Source organism: Dermatophagoides farinae, chromosome 1 (genome assembly GCF_024713945.1).
Source record: "Dermatophagoides farinae isolate YC_2012a chromosome 1, ASM2471394v1, whole genome shotgun sequence".
Classification (NCBI taxonomy): Eukaryota; Metazoa; Arthropoda; class Arachnida; order Sarcoptiformes; family Pyroglyphidae; genus Dermatophagoides; species Dermatophagoides farinae.
The window spans coordinates 7,201,303-7,223,481 of NC_134677.1; the positions used below are offsets into that span (position 1 = coordinate 7,201,303).

At 29.0% G+C, this 22,179-nt stretch overlaps 7 protein-coding genes across 16 annotated transcripts; 3 read left to right on the forward strand and 4 right to left on the reverse strand.

The window, feature by feature from the left end:
• Positions 1-3,342: 3,342 nt before the first annotated feature.
• Positions 3,343-4,722, forward strand: LOC124492469 (uncharacterized). The gene is made up of 3 exons (XM_047055378.2): positions 3,343-4,044; positions 4,104-4,379; positions 4,446-4,722. Exons 1-3 carry the CDS (start codon positions 3,381-3,383, stop codon positions 4,619-4,621), a joined length of 1,116 nt encoding a protein of 371 aa, XP_046911334.2. The 5' UTR covers positions 3,343-3,380; the 3' UTR covers positions 4,622-4,722.
• A 45-nt stretch (positions 4,723-4,767) lies between these two features.
• On the reverse strand, positions 4,768-5,621 carry Lsm10 (U7 small nuclear RNA associated Lsm10). Its single transcript, XM_075732177.1, has 2 exons — positions 5,345-5,621; positions 4,768-5,275 (listed from the first exon to the last, which is right to left on the reverse strand). The coding sequence occupies exons 1-2, from the start codon at positions 5,462-5,464 to the stop codon at positions 4,832-4,834; spliced, it is 564 nt and encodes a 187-aa protein (XP_075588292.1). The 5' UTR covers positions 5,465-5,621; the 3' UTR covers positions 4,768-4,831.
• A 25-nt stretch (positions 5,622-5,646) lies between these two features.
• Positions 5,647-13,599, forward strand: LOC124492429 (uncharacterized). 8 transcript variants are annotated; one of them, XR_012832164.1, is made up of 11 exons: positions 5,647-5,837; positions 6,484-7,933; positions 8,011-8,089; positions 8,162-8,294; positions 8,584-8,720; positions 9,426-9,845; positions 10,173-10,520; positions 10,957-11,173; positions 11,247-11,423; positions 11,612-11,950; positions 12,049-13,599. XR_012832164.1 is itself a non-coding variant. In XM_047055319.2 (10 exons), the coding sequence occupies exons 2-10, from the start codon at positions 7,883-7,885 to the stop codon at positions 13,134-13,136; spliced, it is 1,959 nt and encodes a 652-aa protein (XP_046911275.2). In that variant the 5' UTR covers positions 5,647-5,837; positions 6,484-7,882; the 3' UTR covers positions 13,137-13,599. The 8 variants fall into 8 exon arrangements, 6 of the variants coding, with proteins under 6 accessions (XP_046911275.2, XP_046911279.2, XP_046911280.2 ...); XR_012832157.1 differs by having other exon boundaries at positions 11,247-11,950; positions 12,049-12,190; XM_047055319.2 differs by lacking the exon at positions 11,612-11,950 and having other exon boundaries at positions 12,740-13,599.
• On the reverse strand, positions 13,536-14,062 carry LOC124492504 (uncharacterized). Its single transcript, XM_047055420.2, has one exon. The coding sequence runs from the start codon at positions 14,034-14,036 to the stop codon at positions 13,536-13,538; it is 501 nt and encodes a 166-aa protein (XP_046911376.2). The 5' UTR covers positions 14,037-14,062.
• A 21-nt stretch (positions 14,063-14,083) lies between these two features.
• Positions 14,084-16,342, forward strand: Cndp2 (Cytosolic non-specific dipeptidase 2). Its single transcript, XM_047055359.2, has 5 exons — positions 14,084-14,600; positions 14,670-14,793; positions 14,857-15,183; positions 15,257-15,989; positions 16,043-16,342. The coding sequence occupies exons 1-5, from the start codon at positions 14,569-14,571 to the stop codon at positions 16,252-16,254; spliced, it is 1,428 nt and encodes a 475-aa protein (XP_046911315.2). The 5' UTR covers positions 14,084-14,568; the 3' UTR covers positions 16,255-16,342.
• Positions 16,343-16,581: 239 nt separating this feature from the next.
• On the reverse strand, positions 16,582-18,256 carry LOC124492448 (uncharacterized). Its single transcript, XM_047055357.2, has 2 exons — positions 17,431-18,256; positions 16,582-17,368 (listed from the first exon to the last, which is right to left on the reverse strand). Exons 1-2 carry the CDS (start codon positions 18,188-18,190, stop codon positions 16,653-16,655), a joined length of 1,476 nt encoding a protein of 491 aa, XP_046911313.1. The 5' UTR covers positions 18,191-18,256; the 3' UTR covers positions 16,582-16,652.
• A 34-nt stretch (positions 18,257-18,290) lies between these two features.
• LOC124492423 (uncharacterized) lies at positions 18,291-22,158 on the reverse strand. 3 transcript variants are annotated; one of them, XM_075729564.1, is made up of 7 exons: positions 22,087-22,158; positions 20,413-20,786; positions 20,062-20,349; positions 19,837-19,998; positions 19,612-19,769; positions 19,006-19,545; positions 18,291-18,945 (listed from the first exon to the last, which is right to left on the reverse strand). In XM_075729564.1, the coding sequence occupies exons 2-7, from the start codon at positions 20,606-20,608 to the stop codon at positions 18,355-18,357; spliced, it is 1,935 nt and encodes a 644-aa protein (XP_075585679.1). In that variant the 5' UTR covers positions 20,609-20,786; positions 22,087-22,158; the 3' UTR covers positions 18,291-18,354. The 3 variants fall into 3 exon arrangements, with proteins under 3 accessions (XP_075585679.1, XP_075585636.1, XP_075585590.1); XM_075729521.1 differs by having other exon boundaries at positions 20,062-20,786; XM_075729475.1 differs by having other exon boundaries at positions 19,837-20,786.
• Positions 22,159-22,179: the final 21 nt, after the last annotated feature.

Here is a 22,179-nt window from a genome sequence, read left to right on the forward strand (position 1 = left end):
TTCCATATTTGAATCAAATGAAATAAATAGAATAAAAAAAATTCCGGTGAATAAATACAATATTAGCATTAGATTTAAACAAATAATTCTCTTGATTATTTTTTTTTTTAAAATCGTTAATTCTGTTGAAAAGATGATTTCTTTCATAATCACATAGCGCAAACAAAAAATCAAGCTATTTTGATCGGAATTCCATGAAAATCATCCATATTGATTGTCATTGTTGGCCATTTTTTTTTTATCATGTGAAGGGAATTATTATTATTTTTTTTTCACTAGTTGTCATTATTGTTTTTTGTTTGTTTGTTAAAAGTGAAAATGAAAAATTATGATTCATTTTTTTCAACAGAATTATGGATCAACTATGGATTTTTTTTTTCGTCGTTCCAAATTGATAAATTATCATTTGTTTTTTTTTAACAAATAAAAATTCTATGGAAATCAACTAATAATGTAGATGAAAAATATTAACATATTCTATTCACGTAATTTTTCATTGTCCAAGATTATGACAAAAACATTTTTTTTTCTCACACATAGACAACAGATTAACTGGATAAACACGATAATAATGATGATGAAAATGCTCATTAAAAAACAAGTGAGAAAGAAAGAGAAAAGAATTTACGCTTCATTAGCTTAATTTTTTCATTTACACAAATACATTGTATTAGAGGCAGAAAATTGTTTCAAAAAAAAAAAAATGTTTTTAGCTCGAATTGTCCTAAAAATTTACCATTTTATTCATCAGCATTAGCAGTTTTTTTTTATCAAGATGCGATTTAAAAAACAAACTTAGCTTTCATATACATACACCCATTCATAACATAAAATATTGGCTGCGGTCAGTAAACTTTTTTTGGTCCATCATAATCATCATTCATCATCATCATCATCACCAACATCGGATTCGATGAATCGAGATATGAGAAAACAACAATTTATTTTATCTTAATGTAGGAAACAAGAAAATAAAATGTCCATGTGTGTGTGTGTGTGTGTATTTGATGTTGATATATAATGTGTTTGGATTCCTGGATAAAATTCCTAGTCAATGAATGAATTGGCATTATAATTTGTCACAATTTGAATCATCGATCAATAGCAAAAAAAAAAATAATTACAATAAAACGCTTCAATGATCAATAGAAATGTGTGAATTATTCGTGTGGGTGTTTATTATTGAATTTAAAATCTATCATATTATGATGATAATGATGTTGATGGAATTGAGTGAAGAAAGAATTTCATAATTCAAAGAAAAAAAATAATAAATTTTTACATTGGCCTAAAGAATTTTAATATTAAGAATATAATGAATAGAAGCTTTCCAAAAAAATTATTTGGTGATGGAATTTTTTTTCCCGATGCCCAATTTTGTGCTCGGTTTGAAATTTTTTCCGATCATCGTCATCATCATTAAATAACTGATTTCCATATGACAATCAATGTTGTTGACGATATTTTTTCGTTTATTTGACAAATTCCTTAATTCTTGAATATTCAATTTCTTAAAAGTTTTGTTTTTCCTATGTTTTCTGATAAACTTTTGAATTCCCAGAAAATTTCATTATAAGATCAGTATGATATTTTAAATGTTTCTTTTCGTTTAACTTTTCTGTAATGAAGGGCAATGAAATAATAAAGTTTTGATTTTCAAGTTCAAATAATAAAGTTTCAAAATAAGTAGATATTCTATATGTATTCCATGAAAGACTTATTTTCATTTTGTATTGTGATTTTTGTCAATGTCGTCGTCGTCGTCGTCGCCGTCGTTGTTGTTGTTGTTGTTGTTGTTGTTGGTGTTGGAATCATGACCTGAATTTTAAATTTAATTTTTTGTCCATATAAAACAATTGAATTTATTTCGTTGGATCCAATTTGACTTTTTTTGAGGGGGGAGGCAATTCAATCGATAGACAATCGTTTTTTTTATTATGGCAAAAATATTAGTATTAGTTGGTCAAACCGCAGCAGGATTTTATTTTCAGGAAATTCATGAATTATCTGATTCTCATAATGATGAAATCGCTGACCAATCGAAAACCACCAAGTGAGCGAAAGACCATAATCACCGAATACTACAATGAGTATAATCGTCGATGACCTTAATTTTTAATTAAGTCAATAAAAATAGAAAAAAAATAGGCCATTATCGAAATAAAAATAGAGATTGTTTGTTAATGTTGTAAATTACAATAATCGTAATTATATACTACTGGATTCTCGATGGAAAAAAAATCCGGTAAACAAAATGGACAATAACAAAACAAAACAAAAAAATCTTCAAGAATAATTCATGCATATATCCATTCATTTTGGTCTGTTTGTTTTATTATTAATTCATTCGTTTGTATTCATTCAATATATTCATGTCAATTATGGTGAATCATTATTGGCTTTGAATGTGTGTGTGTGTGTTGCTCAATATTTTGTTGTTATTACTGTAAGTGAAAATTGAGATTGAATGAATCTGATTTATATTTTCCATAAGAAATAGAGAATGAGAATCGTAATAATGGTTATAAATAAGCCTAGAGATCGAAATAAAAAAAAAAGTTTTTTTATTCTCCCAACAGAAACAGAATACAAACATGAATAATCTTGACCAAGAAAAGACAAGAATCAATTGTAAATGAAACAACAATGAAAAAAAACAGACAAACCTAAATGATTGTTGTGTAATGGATTGAATGATCCACTTGAAATGGATATCATTTAACACAATGTGTAGAATAAACTGCTATTCACATGTATTATGTCTCAGTATTATAGAGACAAAACATGAAACAAAATTGATGCACAAAACAAAAACTAATAATAAGCTTCTTTTTTAGGCGATAAATTATTGTTTATTCATCGAAGCGAAAATATATGTGTGACGAAGAAAAAAATTTTTTTTTTTATTTTTATTTTTTTGTAAAGACAAATCTATCATCTGGATAATCCTAACTGTGTTGATCATTTTGTTTTGTTTTCCACACACACAGACAACCCTATATTTGGGTAGCGGATTTCAATTCTGACCGAAATCTCATTCAATCATCATTATCATCATAGCCAATGTGATATTAGATAGGCTTATAGATTACGCTATGTCATTTGGTTTTTTTTCTGATAGATAATTCAGCTGAATCATTCATCATAGGTTCGACGACAGTTCAACAAGCGATCAAAGAGGATAATGCTCCTAAATTTTATTGGATTGTTGTTGTTGTTATACGGAGTATAGTGAAAAAAAAAATTCAATGATGATGCTGTAGTTTATTTCAAGTTTTGTTTAGTGTTTTTCAAGTTTTTTTTTTGTCAATTATCAACAAATTTAGAAATGTCCATCTGAATATTTCAATGGATGACCTTTTTTTCTAAATTATTTCATCATGGATCATCATTGTTATTATTTTGTCATCTTTATTTGTTTATTCATTGTTTGGCCATCAATTATTTTAACCAATGATCAATCTATTTATCAACCGACCAAACAGGAAATTGAACGTTTTCAAGTAATTCAGGAACAGATTCGTCACCATCAACAGGAAGAACAACGTGAACGTGAACGAAAGAATAAGTTAGCACAAGAAGAAATGGATCGAATTCGTCAGGAAAATCAAATTCAACCAAGACATCCTGCAGAATCGCTTCTTATACCACATTCAGCATTGATACCAATGTTTATGCATAAGCAACAAATCTACAATGATCATCGTGTTCCAATGCCACCACAAGTTCAAGTACCACCTCCATTTTCTTCATCACAATTTGGATATGGCCATCCACAACCAATGCAACCATCAATGGTAATGCCGCCAAATCATTATCAACAACCCATGCAAATGGCAATCATGCCAGAAATGAATCAATTACATAATCCATATAATATGGAAGATAAAATTCGAAATTCTCGTATGCAAATGAATAATAATGAACATATGATGGACGCAAGAAATAACCAACATCACAATATTCGAAAACAATATGATGAAAGACATGATCAAGAAGATTTTGAAAAAATTGATAAACTCACTGAAAGAGGAGTGGATACAGGTATTTGTCTTATTTGTTTGTTTATTGTGTTATTTTATTTCTCAATTTTTGCCATTCAGAGATGAGCGAATCTTCACGATTCGATAAGAATCGTCCACATCATAATTCTGTAGAGGATTCTGGTCGTTATGGCCATCGATACCGTTGTTATTCCTGTCAATGGAACATTGCACATTGTTCAGATTTTAATTGTTACAATAATCCTGATATTTGTACAACAAATAATTTTGCTCCACATATGGTACAACAAGCCGATTGTCCAGGAGGCTGTGAACAATTTGTCATTACAGATCCGAATGGATTGACACAACAATGGAAACGTGGATGTGCACAACGTAAGTCTATTTTGGCATAATTGCATTTAAAATTTTTTTTCAAAAAAAATTATCTATTTTATCAAGCGGGCAGCTTTCCAATTGTTCGTATGCGTTGCCATACCTATTATGAATTTGGTGTCCGAATTGATCGTTGTGTTTGTAATAATGATTGGTGTAATGGATCAACACGAATAGTTCCGAAACAATCATCTATTTTGTTTATATTATTCATAATTATAATGACAATCATCATTTTATAAATGTAATATTTTCATTTTTCTTTTCAATTTCCTAACCAAATGACATAATATACATATATACAATACAATTATTTAAAAAAAAAAAATTTCGAAATTTTTTTTTCATTCCTGGAACAAGAGATGGCGCTCCATACGAAACATGTTCATTTACATTTTTAAAATTTTTTTTATTATTATTGAATTAAATTTTTTTTTTTTTACAAAACGAGATTATTTTTTATCACCAACAGTTTTTATCAACTTATCATTATCGATTACATCATTATCAGGATTTTTTTCCTGTTGTTGTGATAATTTTAATTTTTTGCGATAACTTTTCCAATTAAATGGTCGTTGAATGGCAGATGTTTTATTGCTACGTTGTCTATAGAATCCTAATTGTTTTTCAATACAATCGATTACGTTAATCTTTTCTGGTAGATGAAAATAACGTATACGATTCCCTTTGATAAATAGATAATCCATTTTTTTGGCATGTTTCTCAAGCCATTCAGGTTCAGGTAAACGATCACATTGTAGGTTAATTATTGTATCATTATCATTATCATCATCATCATCATCATTACATCGATCTTTGATCCAATCGTTTAATGACCAAATTTTCGCACTACTGAATTCACAATTCATATAACAATCAACTGATTGTAGCATACCCTGTATGGAACAAAAATTAATAATTGAATGAATTTTTAGGTCAACAAATCATTAAATGGTTAATCGAACCAAAACAAATTGATCATTACGAAGTTCAATCAAAACTTTATGATCGATTACTGATTGTAGTAAACAAATTAATGTTCGTGTTGATTTTGCTATCTCTTTGGATGTAAACATTTTTGCCATTTTATTCAAGAATCATAGATTAAAAACAGAATTTCGGCTATATAAAAAAAAAGAAATTTGTTTTAGTATATAAACATAAAAACTTATGTAAACAATCACGGTATCTAAGGATGGCTAGATTTTTTGCGAATTGAGAATTCAACATTAAAATGTTGAGAGAATGGAACAAAGCTTTTTATTGTCATACACACACACACACACACACATTTCACTGTATTTCGAATCAACAACAACATCGAAATTAAAATCATGGAATCAAACAAAAACATACATCATCAGTACATATTTATGTACAAATTACGTCAGTATTCATTACAATGCTGTTCCTATCAATCATACGATTTATTCACAATTAATTAATAAATACTCCAAGGTAAATCATTGTTATTTTTTTCTATAAAGAATCATCAAACGGTTGTGTGGTCTGTATGTATTGTCTGATTCGAAATCTTTGACTTCAAAGATTAACCAATTACGTTCATTATTAGAAAGATTGATTTTTTTCCTTTATTTTCCAATTATACCAACATTATGTTTTGTTTGTACAATCAGTACATGTTCGAAGGGAATCAATTATCATTATTATTAACTTTAATTATTGCTTTCATCATCATTTTCTCTTTCATTTTTCTTTCTCACTAACTCATTCACTATTATTGAACTGAATCCTGTTTTTTCTTTCTCTCTCCTTCACTCTTTTGTTAGTTGAATATTGATTCAACAATCCCTAACGCATAGTTGAAACGTCGACAACTTGATCTTCAAATTGATCGACATCTTAAAAACTTGACTCTATCAATGAGTTTGTTTATATAATTGTCTAAAATTTTTTCGCACACACCATTTTTATCATCATTAGAGTGTAACTTTCAGGCTATTAGTTTCAAATTTCTTTTTAGGTTCATATTAAAAAAAAAATCTTTTCATTTTTTTTGTTCTAATTTTCTTACGAATCCGATTTCAAACTATTTACAATTGTTTTATTGATCCAAATGTTTTTTTTATTGTTTCATTTTCAGTGACTATCATCATCATTCTACTATTCTATCTTCATTTTTTTTCACCACGATTGATCGATGTTATCCATCACCATACACATTTAATCAACGACAAAAGCTCAAATGCTAACAAGGATGATATTGCATCTAATGCAGCTATATATATATTATCGATTTTAAACAACATTCAATATCTTATGATATTAACCGATTAGATTTCATTTTTTTTTATCATCGTCATAGACACACAGAAAATGCTGATTATTCTTTCCACATTTAAAAATCAATTTGCTGATTATATTAAATAAATATAAATATCATAAGTTTAACGATTTCATTTCATCTGGTCACACTTAAATTTATGTTTGCAATATCAACAAAAGTCATATTTTTTCTCACTTTCAATCCTCATCATCATCATCATCATCATCAAAATCCATCTATATAGTTAGTCATAATAATGGCAATTTGATTGATAACCTGTTACCCGATAGTGCATCGTACAACGATAATTAATTCATTTGCCATTCGATCATCCATGCACACATACAATCTTTCTGCTCTTTCGATGTACACAGTGTTTTTAAAATTCAATATTCTCATCGTGACTAAATAGAATTTTTTTCGATTGTTTTTGTTTTATGAATGCAAAATCTCATCAGAATAATTTCGTCAAATCATTTTTTTTCGATTTGATTGGCTGAAAAAAACCGGAAATTGATCGTATCATTTTGGATCCGGAAATATTCACGTTTGTTGGTGTTTTTCTCGCAGTTTGGTTGAAATGTTTGTTTTTTTTTCTAATTATTGTTTTGTGTATTGTAAACCTTGGCAACGGCAACAAAGTCTAGCATAAACAAAGATGAATACGTTTTTCTCTACCATATAATAATAATGTTCAAGGCCTTAGAAAATTTTCATAGAAGTTTAGGACCACATATATTCTATATATAAGGTCGATCCATAAGAAAAGTCTTGTTTATAAATTTCGTCTTCTGATTCTTCTATATTTTGTAAGCAACTACTACAACATATCTCAAACAAACCAACCCATCGAATCTGTTTTCGGCAACGAAAATTGTTATATGAGAAGAGAGTCGGTGTCGAGACATTTCTATCATTCGATCCTTGAAAAATGATTGTAATTCAGTTGGATCGCCATTGTCATCATCATCATTATTTAACATAAATTTTTAATAAAAAAAAATTAGCTAATAAAATTTATACAAAAATGTGGCTGCCAGCAACCTGATTTCATGTCAACAGAATATTGAATACATGTTTATCCCCGCCAAAATAAAGCTACAACTCGTATTTGCTCTACATACTTTTTTTACCTTAAAATCAAGAGGTTTTTAAACTGTGTTTTTTTGAATGATTTTTTTTTGTTATTTCATAACCAAACAACGGTAGAATAAAAATGTCTACCAATTTAATTATCAATACGACTGCGGCTAGTATCGACCAAATGGTATGTATGACATTTTGAATTATTGAATTTAAATTGATGATTTTTTTTCGAAAAAATGCATAATATCCAAACTAAAGAATGAAGACGGCACACTAGAATGGATCATGTCCAAAATCGATCAATTTCCAATCAAATTATCATTTATATTTGCGTGTGGTATGTTTCAATCAATCAATCAATCATTTGTTATTTGCTAACGTTATTTTTATTTTTTTTTCTATCCATTAGCCATGGTTCTTGGCAGTGTAGTGCCTTATATACCACAATATTTCACAATCAAACAAACACAAAATACTGAAGGTTTTTCTCTATATGTTTGTTTGACATTGTTGATTGCAAATATACTTCGTATAATGTTCTGGTATGTGTATTATATTGTTTTTTGATTATTTAATCCACAAATGATGAATTTCAATCATGCAAAAAAAAACTAGATGATCATTATAGTCAACGCCTTTTTATTAATATATTGTTCGCCCATAGAAAATTGTTCAATTGTAGGGTATATTTTTCTTTGAAATAAATAATGCTTTCAAGTTTTTAATTTTGAGTACGAATTTATATAGAATCCAATTGTATGATTAAATTGAAGATTTCTTTTCATTTTATTCAATTATTATTATTCTATTTTTCTTATATATTCCTTCAAGGTTTGGCAAACATTTTGAAACAGCATTACTAATACAATCAATAGTCATGATATTGGCCATGTTCTTTCTTTTGGAACTTTGTGTTCGTGTACGAAATTCCAATCTAATCATACAACAAAAACGTCGTTATTTCTCTGGTAAGTTTGTATATCAACTTTTTGTGCAAATTTTTTTTTCATTGTAATATCTATGGATGATACTTTATACTAAAATAGTCATGAGTTTTAGATGCTACCAGACATCTTGAAACTAGAATTGTTACTTTAGGACAGTGTATATGCGGTGTGTTTATGTGTGTGTGTGTTTATGTATAGCAAATGATTTATTCATCATTTTACAATGAAATCCGACTTAATGTGTTATAATATGAAAATGTACACATGCAATTAGATGATGCATGAATTTACTTTTCAGTTCATATTGTTGCTTGTGCATGTAAAAAATTTACTGAAACAATGATATTGTTTTTGTTTGAATTTAAGTGTGTTTCTATTTTTTTTTTTTTATTATAATATAATTTAATTTTTTCACAATTTTTGATCATTTTTTTCCATTATTTTCGTCCTTTTCTTCCTTTTCCGTTTTTTTTTTTGATGAAATCAAATGAAATTTATATGCCACCAAACTATGTTTGTTTATTATTTTGCCCACTACTGTTTTTTTCTCTCTCCAATTCCTGTGATTTTTTGTTTCGATCCATATATAAATTTGGTAATGCGAAATGTGGATTATCAACAATCATTTGAATGTGAAACAAATAAAAAAAAACCATTTCTTCCATTCCATTTTTTTTCATTGTGTACAAATAACGTGAATCTGGAATACTTGATTGAAATGATAAGATTCAAAAACAATAGAAAACACAATGTTGACAAAATCAACCGATGATACACCACCAAGTTTAAAAAGATCTAGATCTCTTGATGATTGTCATAATAATAATAATAATAATAATAACTATCTGAAAAAGAATTCTACATCAGGAATAATTTGTTTGATGAAGAGTTCCATATCACAAACATTACCAAAAAATTATCATCCACAACAATTAAAAGAAAATGACCATACTACGATTGAAATGGATAATAACATAAATAATCAACATTTGATGAAAAATCAGTTAATAGAATCGGCTTCTCCAAATTTACGGCGATCATCATTATCATCAACAACAACAGCAACAACGAATGTTAAAAATACTCATCAACAAAAAAACAGCCAAATATCATCACATCAACTGATGAACCTCTCACCAAAGCAAAGTAATTTTTTTTTATCTCATTCCTTTGTCAATTTTGTTTGATTAAATGTGTATGTGCATGTTATCTACGAATTCAATAATTATTTCTATTCTATCAGAATTCAAATAGTTTATTATATAGTGTTGTAGCTATTTGTTTTAAATATCAAATAATAATGATCATCAATTTTTTTTTTGTTAGCTATGATGAATCTTGTCATACTAATAATATTCATTTTGTCAAATGTGTTTTTTTTTTGTTCTTTCTTTTCTCTCTTTCTTCATTTTGTAATTATTTTCATTTTTTCCAATTCCAATCCATTCATTCATTTGCCCAATTATTATGAAGCAATTGTATCTAGTTGCGATGTTGGTGGTGGTGGTGGTGGTAGTAGTACCACACATGCAACAACGACAATTCATCTTGAACTTGATGATGGCTCAAGATTATCATCAAATCAAATTATTGATTCTAAGAAAAAAAAATCTAGTCAACAATTACAATCAATTGAACAACAAAAACAACAGCAACGTGAAAATGAAATGATAATTGTTAATGAAAAAGGTGACACTAAATTAGTGTCATCGAATGGCCCATTAAAGCAACTATTGATCAATGATGATATGATGATGATAGATGATAAGAATAAAAAGAATGGAAATGAAGATAATGATTTCAAACGAAAACGTTTCATCGGTATTATTATTATTATTGAATATCGGATAATGAATTTTTTTTGCTGTTTTGTTTTGGTCATTTCTGTTTGTTTGTTTGTTTATTTGTCTCCTTTGTTTCTTGTCTTTCATTTCATTTCATGTATATATTGTTTCAAGTTCTTTTTTCATGCATTTACGTTGATTTTCTTCAGTTGTAGATAATTTTCATCCATATATTAGATACATAGATTCACACACACACACACACACACACACACAAACATAAACTTATATAGAATGTAGAAAACAAAATAGAAAAAAAATCCTATAGTAACAAATGTTTCAAGTGCTTGTTTGATTTCATTTTTTTCTGCCCATTGTGTGTTTTATAAAATCAAAAAAAAAATGTGCTCTTCACTTCTTGAATTTACAATTTTCCATTCTAATTTTTGTCATCATCATTTCATTTAACACAGATTTTGATCTACGTTATTTCTGGGAATGGACTGATTTTATGAGCTATCTTGAATGTATGGCCGTTTTCACATTAGGCGCCGGATTATTATTCTATTTCTTCATCGGCGTGCCTTTGATCGTTGAAGGATATGGTCTGGTCGCATTGGTCACTGAATCATTATTGGCTAGTCCACAATTTTTTCGCAATCTTAAAGTTAAATCAGTCGAAGGAATGAGGTAAGTATAATATAATCGATCATTTAAACATTTATGATTAATGAAATTTTTTTTTCTCTTATCAAAATAATAGCAAATTGATGGTGTTTACCTGGTTTCTTGGTGATCTATATAAAACCATTTATTTTTTCGTTCGTCAAGCACCATTTCAATTTTTACTTTGTGGCTGTACACAAATTACATTTGATTCGTTAATATTTTTGCAGATACTTTGCTATAAGAAAGCATCATATCGAAAAATACCAAAATCGTATGTCAATTATCCTTATCACAATATTATGAATGTTATGGATAAAATCCGATAAAGACCAACTAACTTAATTACTAATTGATCCAATCAAAAAGAAAAAAATCAAATGCTAACCAATTAAGCCAAAAAAAATGCCCATGCCAAAATTCTTTGACCCAATTTTTTTCTTTTCATTTTAATTCTTACAGTAGATGTGATTGAATAATTTTTACACCCATTCTCAATCACAAAAGTCAATCAAACACAATTATTGGCCATACAATTGGTCATTTTTTTTTGTATACAAAAAAAAAATTCCGCAAATTCGTTGCATGTTTTTTCTTTTGTCATGTTGATCTAAAATTTTTGTTTGTGTATATGAGAGAGAGAGAGAAAGCCATTTCGTCCTGTCATGATTATTTATTCATAAAGAAATTCTTCAAACTAACTCTCATCGAATCGAAAATTCTTCACATTCTTTGTTTTAACATTTTGAAAAAAAAATTTATTGTCTTGGTGTCTCGTAATGATTTTCTCTAAATACTTTTGTGAGTATTTTAATAATTTTCTCATAATCAAAAACAAAATCCATTTAATCTAATTCTAAAATTTTCATTTTATTTTTTTTTTCATCAAAAATATACAGTAAACTCATGCATAAACAACAACGAAGACATAATCATCCATTACAATCAAATCAACAATTATCAATAAGTCATTCAAAAACAATCAATTCATCTAAATCAAGATATTTTATTCCATCAATCGGTATACCGATTGGAAATGATGATAACGACAAAGAAGAGATAAAGCTTCATAAACTTTAATGGCTATAATGACAAAATGTTTATTTTTTTTTTATTATAGTGAAAAAAAGAATTAAATGAAAGATGGAGATCATCAATTCGTCCATTTGAAATCTGAAATCACCATGATCCATGAAACGTGACAAAAAACTGATTATTTTTTTTTCTTTAGTGTACATCAAATAAATAATTGTCATCATCATTCAAAATCAAACACATGTAGTCACAATTATACATACATCATTTTATATACACTATATACCATTTTTTGTTGTCTGTGATCCTGTTTTTTTTTAATTTTCTCATCCTCATTAATTCTCCCCTCTGTAGATATATTTTAAATGAACTGATTGATTTTTTTTTTCATTATTAAAACCAAAAATTTTTGTTACACTCACTTTGTCTGCATTCGATCGATCAATCTTACACAATATTTTTTTTTTAAAGTTTTCTTCCCATTCCATAGTTTTGGAGATTTTAATTTTAATAGATTAAATTTCTTTTTATTTTTTTTTTTATCTAACTATCTAGACGATTGAAACATTTGGAAAACCGTGCCCGGAAACGTTTTAAGGAAAATATTCGATCAAAACAAATGTTAAATCTACTAACGACCATGTCGAATGCCGATTCGAATTGTCCAAATCCAATTGTATCGACTTCCGTACATCATCCACAACCATTATCGAAATTAAATACAAGTGAATCACTGGAACCAATATCACCGAAAGATTCAAATTCATTGAACGATAATGTAATGGATCCATTAGATTTGATTGAATTGAATGGATATGAAAATAAAGGCGCAACATTCGATAGCCGTGATGTTAAATATGCAGATGATGATGATGATGATGATTTTGAAAACATTAACATTGAAGATGGAAATGAAGAATTGACAGCTATCACTCAAAATAATCATGAATAACAACGAACTAAATGATATGAATTATCATTATAATTGCAGACAAAGCATGTGACATTGACTGTGATATTTAAAAGTTATGAACATAATAGGATGAAAATTTTTTCCAAAATTTCTGACAAAACTCATTGGGCAATTAGTATTGTAGAATTTTTTTTCTTTCTTTACTTTTCCTGTGGATTTTAAGTGGTGTTTTTTTTGTGGGTTTGAAATGAACACATCTCTAGTCATTTACTTATCTTATCGTATGGGAGATTTTATTATCATTTGAATTGAACAAAAATTATTTTAAAATATTTTCATTTTATTCAATCAACCACTATTAACCGGTGTTTGTTACCTTTGATTTGCTCTGATTCTCTTTATTGTATCTTTTTTTCTTGAAATGAGATGAAAATTTTATCAAAATTCAAATGTTCTAACCAAATCGATAAATTTAATTAAATTGGTGATTTCTTGTTGTGAACGATTTGATTTTGGCATTCTCTTCAATTCACGTCGAATCGTTTTCAATTCTTGTTTATATTTAGCATTCAATTCTTTGATATTAATGTGAAATTCTGTAACCTGTTCCCAGGATTCAACGGTTTCATTCAAAAATCTTTCCAATGACATGATCCAACATTTAAATCGATATTCATCATTATCATTATTATTATTAGTTCTTAATAATCTAGTTGTTGATGTAATTCGATAAAACATTTTCGATAATAGTAACATACGACGTCTTTCATTATCAGCTTTTACATACGATGGGCGTTTATGTGGTCGTGTTAAATGATTATAGGTATCATAATACATAAAACAAATTGAACATTCAATCAAGATTTTTGGTAAGATTAAAATTAGACAGATCGGTATCATTATGGCTACCACATAGCTAAATGTAAGGACGGCAAACATTTATTTGATGATAAAAAAAAGAATTTTTTTTTTTTGCTATCCATGAAACGAATGAATGCCAACCTAATAATGAAATTCTCGAATTAAATATCAGAAATTTAAATTGTTTGAAGTTTGATTACATTCTTTTTGAATAGAATTTCTTAAACTCAATCAAAATAGATTATTTTTCTGCAAAATATAGCCATGGACACGTGTTCTACTTCTATGTCTTTAATCCTGTTGAATGGCTTTTGTCAAATAGTATACGTCATTAAATTTGGATATATTGATTTGGCAGTATGACAAGTCAATTGTAATTGACAATTAATCAGCTTTTTGACCTTATCAAGGCTAAATTTTCATATCGTTGCCACTGTTTTTTCCAATCAACCAGATAAGAACAACAAAAAAAAAATTGGCAGATAATTGTACACGTACATTTCCTAGTGATTATATATAAATGATATTTCGATTGTCATTTGAAAACTACACCCATTTTTATATAACAAATTTTTTTCATCTTTCAATCAATCCTTTCAATTAATCAACGATGGCCAGCCAAACTTTACAAAAGATTTTCAAGTAATTTAAATGATAAAATTTCATTTTATTTCTATGATTGACTTAATGAAAATTTTTTTATTACTAAAGATACATTGACGACAGGGCCGATTCATATATTCAACGATTGAGCGAAGCTGTTGCAATCAAAAGTGTTTCTTGTTCTTATGAATTACGAAATGAAACTATTGAAATGGTCAAATGGATGGAAAAAGTAATGTTGATTAAGCACGCTAATTTTTATATATGAAATTAAACGGTATTTTTTTTTGATTAGCTATTAAAACAAGAAGGTGTTAAAACTGAACTGGCTGATATTGGTGAACAAACATTTCCTGATGGTCGTAAAGCTCCATTGCCACCGGTTTTGTTAGGAGAACTTGGCAATGATTCAAAGAAGAAAACATTATGTATCTATGGACATTTGGATGTTCAACCTGCTGCTAAATCAGATGGTTGGGATAGTGAACCATTTGTCTTGACTGAAAAAAATGGAAAACTTTATGGCCGCGGTTCATCCGATGATAAAGGCCCGGTGCTTGGCTGGCTTCATGCTATTCAAGCTTTTAAAGCCAACAATACCGAGTTGCCAGTAAATTTGAAGGTATGAATTACATTTCCGTTATGTTATTAATTTTTATTAACTCTCGTTTTATTTTATTTAACATTCACAACAGTTTGTTTTCGAAGGTATGGAAGAATCCGGTTCGGAAGGTCTGGATGAGCTTTTGCTTAGCCGTAAGGATAGCTTTTTTAAGGATGTGGATTACGTTTGTATAAGTGACAATTACTGGCTTGGAACAAAAAAGCCCTGTCTTACCTATGGACTTCGTGGATTGGCTTATTTTTACATTGAAATCGAATGTGCAGCTAAAGATTTACATTCTGGCGTATATGGAGGTTCTGTCCACGAAGCTATGACTGATTTAGTACATTTATTTTCACGTCTTGTCGACAGCAAAGGAAATATAATGATTACCGGTATCATGGATGATGTGAAACCACTGACCAGTGAAGAGGAAAAATTGTATCACGCCATTGATTTTTGTGCTAACGATTTTTGTGCAGATGTTGGATGCGATCGTTTGATCCATGACAACAAGATTAAGACGTTGACTCATCGATGGCGATATCCATCACTTTCGATTCATGGAATTGAAGGTGCATTTTCGGACTCTGGATCGAAAACTGTTATCCCTAAGAAGGTGAATGGGAAATTTTCCATTCGATTGGTACCCAATCAAGACCCGAAAAAAATTGAAAAAATTGTTGTTGATTATTTGAGTGCTGAATTTCAAAAATTGAATAGTCCAAACAAATTCCGCGCTTTCATGGTCAATGGAGGCCGTCCTTGGGTATCCAGTCCAGATAGTCCCAATTTTACCGCAGGAAGATTGGCAACAAAACATGGTAAGAAATTTTGTTATTTTTACTGGTCACTTCATTCAAATTGATTTCATTAGTGTACGGAGTTGAACCGGATATGACCCGTGAAGGAGGATCGATTCCAGTTACATTAACTTTCCAAGAGATCACCAATAAAAGCGTTATGTTATTGCCGATGGGAGCCGCTGATGATGGTGCTCATTCGCAAAACGAAAAAATCGATCGTCGTAATTACATTGAAGGCACCAAATTGTTGGCTGCTTATATTCATGAGATAGCAAATGTTTGATATATTTTGATATTTGATAATTTTTGTCGCTTAATTTTGGCGTACAATTGATTTTAATAAGTAATTTCATTAAAAACTTGCTTCCAAAGACGTGTTTTGTTTACAAGGCGTTGAAAGTATTCAGCACGATTCGGTTCTATCGACATAAAAATCTGATACACAAAGACCAGAAACAAAAGAAACAAAAACAATTTCAAGTAATGTGACATCATGGCCGAGAAATTCATAAAATGATATCTGAAACCTCACTTAAATATTATCCATTAAACGCTTTCTGCTAGTATCGATGACATAACAGAATTTTTAAAATCTATCAATATTTTGCCATTTCATCACGAACTTATTTTTTTTTATTAAAATAAGATATTCGAGGTCAACATCCTCATCATTGTAGTTTTCTAATTTTTTATGAGGAATCCATATTCCATAAATGGACTGACCAAATCTGGCAATATTCTTTCAAATTGTTGCTGATTTTGTTCGAGTATATCTGGCCAGTATTTGAATAACAAAACCCTTATCTTTTCCGAATCATTACCTTGTGTGTTGTTGATAAATTTTTCTTTTTGTTGTTTACTCAATTTCTGTTCATTTTGAATATCACCTTCAGAACGATTCATTTCTTCACTTTTGTTATCATCAAGAAAAATCTTATTTTCTTTGCAATACCTTGCGAATAACATCATTGATTCTTTTTGTAGAGGATTCAGTTTAAATTCAGTCGTATCGAATAGCAGATTAAGAATTAAATTTTCAAAACATTTTTCCTGAATAATTGAATCCGATCGTTTTAATATTTTATATAAACGACCGATTAATAGTTTATGCAGGCGAAAACTTCGTTTACAAACAATCCTAGGATCACAATCGAACCGTATGATGTGATTAAACGGTTCAAGTAAAAGTTGACGAAATAAATCGATTTCTGCACTTGAAACATTGTCCAAAAGAATTAGAATTGCGTTTGTTAAATTGTAGACATTTGTACAAGTTCCATAATTACAACTTTGTTTTTCGTTTTCATATTTCTGACAAACGGACAAAAATTCCGGACACAATTTCGATCGTTGAGTCGATCCAACAATGAAGGCAACTTCAGGAAAACATTTGAGTGCTATATTTCATGAAAAATAAAAATTCTAAGAATATTTCTTCTTATCGTAGGTTTTTACTCACCTTGATTTTGTGTAGATTCATTTAGCAATAATCCCGAATAAAGATTAGAATAAAATGTATAGAAATATGTTCCAAGTGCTAGTAAGGAGCCAGTAAAGAATTTCAAAAATACCTCGGGCTTTTGAATAAAATTCAACAAATAATCTTGTTCCAATTCCCATCGGAAATTCAATTGAAATGTTACATTATTATCAAGAGTTATTGTTGTTGTGTATCCAGCATATCCCGAAATGTCATAATCATTTAACATAAGGAATTTTTTCTGTGAATTTCCTTTTTCTCCAAAGCATTTTATAGCCATTTTATTAGTATTTAGCTCGTTTGGAATTGCAATAGAAATGGAAAAATTAGATTTGATTTCTATAGGAATTTTCAGTACATTGTTTATTTCAAGCCAAAACAATTGATTATCATGATCCAGTTGTTGTTGATCATCTTTGATTTCCACCGAATCGATTGTTAAGATAAGTTTTCTAGCAATTTTGAAACAATATCGATTCGCTAAATTGATTGCCAATTTTTTTCGATTATAATGCATTTCTGGAAAAGCTGCATCAATATTTTGACTGAATGTAGTGAAACGTTCGGCAAAATTGTGAAAACATTGATTTGGAGCAAATTCTTTCAACCATGGTAGATAATGAGCATTGAATAATGTGGTCAATATGAAGAGACAATATTCTTCTTCGTTTAATTCGATCGGTAATTGTTGTGATTGTTTACATTGCTGTTTCGAAACGAAAAGCTTTAGAAATTCCATCGAATATCGTTTCAAATAGGAAAATCCTTTAAGTATCCACCGAATTTTTGATCGATCAATTTTGGTACTAGTAACTAAACAATAAATCAAACATAATCAATAAGAAGCAATTGAATGATGGCTTTTTATTAGCTTAAAATATTCGATTTATAAATTCAATTAAATTACATTTTTAATTTCCAAAAATGAAAAAATATTAATGAACAATAGTAACGATTCATCGGTACGAATACATTGAGAATATTTCGTAAATATTTCGAATCATCTGGATGTTTCATCGAGTCATTATTATTATCATTTTCGAAAGTTGAATGGACCTGATCTTGCCATTTAATTGGCCATAAATCTCGATCACTTACAATCATCGATACATCGATCATCCATAATGAAAAATTAGCAATAGCCAATAATGAAAATACATGAGTCATGTTGATCAATTTTTTGCCTTGTAATCGAAGCAAATACGATTGTATGGTCACCTGGATGATGAGAGATAGAGAACTAATTAATGACAGTATTGGCACAATCATTTGAATTGTAGTTTTGGCATCCATTATATTATTCGATGTTCCATCTGTTATTAGTCTGATGAAAAATGTTTTAATGTTCATCAACGATACATTGTACACCAAAAATAATGTTACAAAAATGATAAAATGATGTTTCAATATGTTGATCTGATATTTAGGATCATTTACGTCAATTTGATGTCTTCGAACAACCAAACCGGTCAACGAAATCACAATGATCATAATCTTGGAATGAATTAGATTTGTAAAAAAAAGAATATTATCAATATTTCAACAATTACATACTTGAATGAAGATGGATGCAGAATATTGTATCAATCGATTATCATAGAAAATAATTGAAGCAATAGAACTTAATAAGAAAATCGAACCAACCATAAAACCACGAAACATGTATAGTTTGCTTTCTGGATTCAAATAAGCAGAACGAATCACTTCTTCTTCTGAAAGTTTTGCACGAATAAAATTGATCTTGGATTGATTGTTGGAAAACCACATTGTTAACAATATAAAGACAGTAAGAAATTTAAACTGATTGTTTAAGATGAATAGACTGATCTGAAATGGATCGGCAATCAAGTTTTCAGTATGGTTTCCATTTATTTTCATCAAACCATCATGTTCGTTTCCCAATAATCGGCTGCTATTATCATTGAACAAAACAATTCGAAATGTTCTTAAATCAAGTTTATAATCGCAGCAATGCTTATGTTGTCCGACATGAACTTGTTTAGAGGATGTGGACAGAATCCACAATGAAATTTGTGTCGATAAAAGATGAGCAATGGCAATGTTTCGAAGTCCAATATAATCATTGTAGATAATCTTTAATGGAATATCAAAATTGTGTTAAAAAATTTTTAAAAAAAAAATATTTCCACCATTATTTACTTGAGATAGCAGAAAATGCATAAAAGCGATATGATAGCAAAATTTAGCCACTGGTATTATCATTGAATCAGATTCAACACATTCAATTAATTCTATCAAACATTGAGCCAACTCACTGAAACCCAATATTATTGCACCGAACAAGATTGGCGTTTGTTCTATCCGAATGAAAAAATAATGTTAGATGGATTTTAAGAGCTAATCATTGCTAAAGAATGTAATTACCAGTCAATTCATTGAACGTTAGATTATCTGTTAATCGAGGTACGGCATAATATCTTAACAGGACGAAGAAAAATAATGAAGCGACCAAAATGTAGAATAAATAGATATCGATTATAAGATCTAAAGAATTCGTAATTGTTTCTGATATTGTCGTTTCCATATCTATAGAATGTGATGATTGATTGATAAATTTTAATTCAGAAAGCAATAATCGATTCAACGAACCTCTTGTTTTGTTTAAACAAATTGTAATAGAAACATGAGTTATAAGATAAATCTGTGAAAATAATATGCATCGAGATTTTTTTGATCCATCAAACATGGCTAATTGATCATTTTTACTATTCGATTGTCGGATTTCTGAACATTCGGAATTATCAGATTTTTGACGTACAAGCTGTAGATTATTTCTATTGATGTATTTCGAAGGTGAATGTTGATTTTGTTGATAAATTTTTGGTTTTGAATGCTGTTGCTGATGATAACTTATTGTATTGCAATCATGAGTGTTTCCTGAAAAATTATAAGAAGATCGTGGTCGACATGAGCGATGAAATTCGGCATTTGAATATTTACCATAAGGTTGTTGATAATGTTTTGATTTTGTATGTTCAATAGTCGAACATTTCTGTGACATTGTTAATTTGTGAAGTTTAGATGAATCAAATTCACTCGATGATTCGGTTCGATGATGAGATTTGTGATTCCAATCATATGATGAGGATTGAAAAAATGATGGAGGTGGCGGAGGTGGTGGTGGTGGTGGGGTCATTCTATCGAATTATTCTATGTTAAAATATATATAAAAATTAAGTGAAAAAATTGAAAAAATCAACACAGATACCAAACGCCGATGATTACAATGTTCAAACATTGAATGTCCAAATTCAACCGGGTAAGTATCAGATTTAAACGATTGGATAATTATGGATTCGAAATAAAACGGTATCCTATATCGAATAAAGGAAGAGTAAAAGAGAGAGAGAGAGAAAGAAGACTTAATCAAGTTACTGTTAGCTTTACCATCCTTCATTCATTGAGTTAAAAAAAATGGATTTCTTCTAGGTAAAATGAACGACCAAAAACATAGATGACCATTCGAGGATGACAAACTGGATTGCATCATTACCACCATCCAAGCACTTAGATAGATCGGTATTAAATTGTCCAATAATATACATTCACAGTTATTTGCTTTTGACAGTGGTCGCTAAATGTTGGCCACTGACCAATCAGAAAAATAAATTAAGAGGGAAAAAATCAACCGAATCTAATCGAGATGATGATTCTTTTTCTTTCTGGTTGAATCATGATGACAGTCAAGGTTTTTTTTATTTCATCAGTGATAATGATGATGCGTTATATGAAATATGACAAGAAAAAAATTTTTTTTTTTGACAGATTTAAATAAAAATTCTTATAATAATAATTAATTAAAATCATTTCATTCATGCTGGTCATCGTTTTGACCTTATTTTTTTCAAAAAAAAGTTTCATTCGTTAATAAACATTATTAAGTAAGAAAAAAAAATTCAAAAGGTCAGGTCAAGAGAAAACGAGATGATCTAAAAATAATTTAGCCGGAGCTCGAAAACAAAAAATTTCATTTCTCGGTTGATCACAAATCTATTACCACTATCGGTTATGTGGTTAGTTGGTCAATGAATTTAAATTTGGTTTTTGATTATCGAAAATTGTTTATATATCTGGCCAGTCAATCAACCAGTACTGCATCGGCCGAATAAAAAAAAAGAGAAATGATTTTTTTTCTTTCTCCTTCTACCATCATCGCTAATAGGAAAAAAATGTCAGTTATTTTTTTCAACGACATTTTACATTAGAAATCTTAATCCGAATTTGAAATGACCAAAAAAAAAACGATAAGATTTCTTATTCGTTCAGTAGTAGGTCGTTTGTCGTATCACATACTTGTCATTTTTTTTTTTGTTGCTCCAAAAATACAATGTTATGACAAGTATGTGATATGAATTTATTTTGGTAAATTTTTTTTTCGACATCAAAAGAACTTGGTCATATATGATGATCAAGAAATGCAATAAACAAAAAATAAATGTCCAGCATATCGATCTCATATTTTAAATTATTATTTTAGAAATTATAATTCGGATGATTTTTGATTTAGATTGCAAATTAAGGCCACAGATTTGGCCTAAAATAAAAACATTTCACGCATGCATACATTGAATGTAAACAAACCAACAACAGGATGCAATAATCAACAAATTTTACCTGTATCCAGGACGTTGGTCGATCACCTAGGATTCATTTTTTTTGGGCATTTTTTTCTGTGATCAATGCTGCATACGTTTCGGATAAATCGAC

What these genes read in the sequence shown, in the direction of transcription:
- Cndp2 (XM_047055359.2), top strand. Translation starts at nt 14,569, where the DNA reads ATGGCCAGCCAAACTTTACAAAAGATTTTCAA. An exon ending in ACTTTACAAAAGATTTTCAA is followed by an intron (nt 14,601 to 14,669) that starts GTAATTTAAATG and finishes TTATTACTAAAG; the next exon opens with ATACATTGACGACAGGGCCG. An exon ending in TGGTCAAATGGATGGAAAAA is followed by an intron (nt 14,794 to 14,856) that starts GTAATGTTGATT and finishes TTTTTTGATTAG; the next exon opens with CTATTAAAACAAGAAGGTGT.
- LOC124492504 (XM_047055420.2), bottom strand. Translation starts at nt 14,036, where the DNA reads ATGTTTGCCGTCCTTACATTTAGCTATGTGGTAGCCATAATGATACCG.
- LOC124492429 (XM_047055319.2), top strand. Translation starts at nt 7,883, where the DNA reads ATGTCTACCAATTTAATTATCAATACGACTGCGGCTAGTATCGACCAA. An exon ending in ATCATTTATATTTGCGTGTG is followed by an intron (nt 8,090 to 8,161) that starts GTATGTTTCAAT and finishes TCTATCCATTAG; the next exon opens with CCATGGTTCTTGGCAGTGTA. An exon ending in AAATCAGTCGAAGGAATGAG is followed by an intron (nt 11,174 to 11,246) that starts GTAAGTATAATA and finishes TCAAAATAATAG; the next exon opens with CAAATTGATGGTGTTTACCT.
- LOC124492448 (XM_047055357.2), bottom strand. Translation starts at nt 18,190, where the DNA reads ATGGAATTTCTAAAGCTTTTCGTTTCGAAACAGCAATGTAAACAATCA. An exon ending in TGAATCTACACAAAATCAAG is followed by an intron (nt 17,369 to 17,430) that starts GTGAGTAAAAAC and finishes CATGAAATATAG; the next exon opens with CACTCAAATGTTTTCCTGAA.
- LOC124492469 (XM_047055378.2), top strand. Translation starts at nt 3,381, where the DNA reads ATGGATCATCATTGTTATTATTTTGTCATCTTTATTTGTTTATTCATT. An exon ending in TGAAAGAGGAGTGGATACAG is followed by an intron (nt 4,045 to 4,103) that starts GTATTTGTCTTA and finishes TTTGCCATTCAG; the next exon opens with AGATGAGCGAATCTTCACGA. An exon ending in GAAACGTGGATGTGCACAAC is followed by an intron (nt 4,380 to 4,445) that starts GTAAGTCTATTT and finishes TATTTTATCAAG; the next exon opens with CGGGCAGCTTTCCAATTGTT.
- LOC124492423 (XM_075729475.1), bottom strand. Translation starts at nt 20,608, where the DNA reads ATGACCCCACCACCACCACCACCTCCGCCACCTCCATCATTTTTTCAA. An exon ending in AACGTTCAATGAATTGACTG is followed by an intron (nt 19,770 to 19,836) that starts GTAATTACATTC and finishes TCATTCGGATAG; the next exon opens with AACAAACGCCAATCTTGTTC. An exon ending in CTGCATCCATCTTCATTCAA is followed by an intron (nt 18,946 to 19,005) that starts GTATGTAATTGT and finishes ATTCATTCCAAG; the next exon opens with ATTATGATCATTGTGATTTC.
- Lsm10 (XM_075732177.1), bottom strand. Translation starts at nt 5,464, where the DNA reads ATGGCAAAAATGTTTACATCCAAAGAGATAGCAAAATCAACACGAACA. An exon ending in GTAATGATCAATTTGTTTTG is followed by an intron (nt 5,276 to 5,344) that starts GTTCGATTAACC and finishes TGTTCCATACAG; the next exon opens with GGTATGCTACAATCAGTTGA.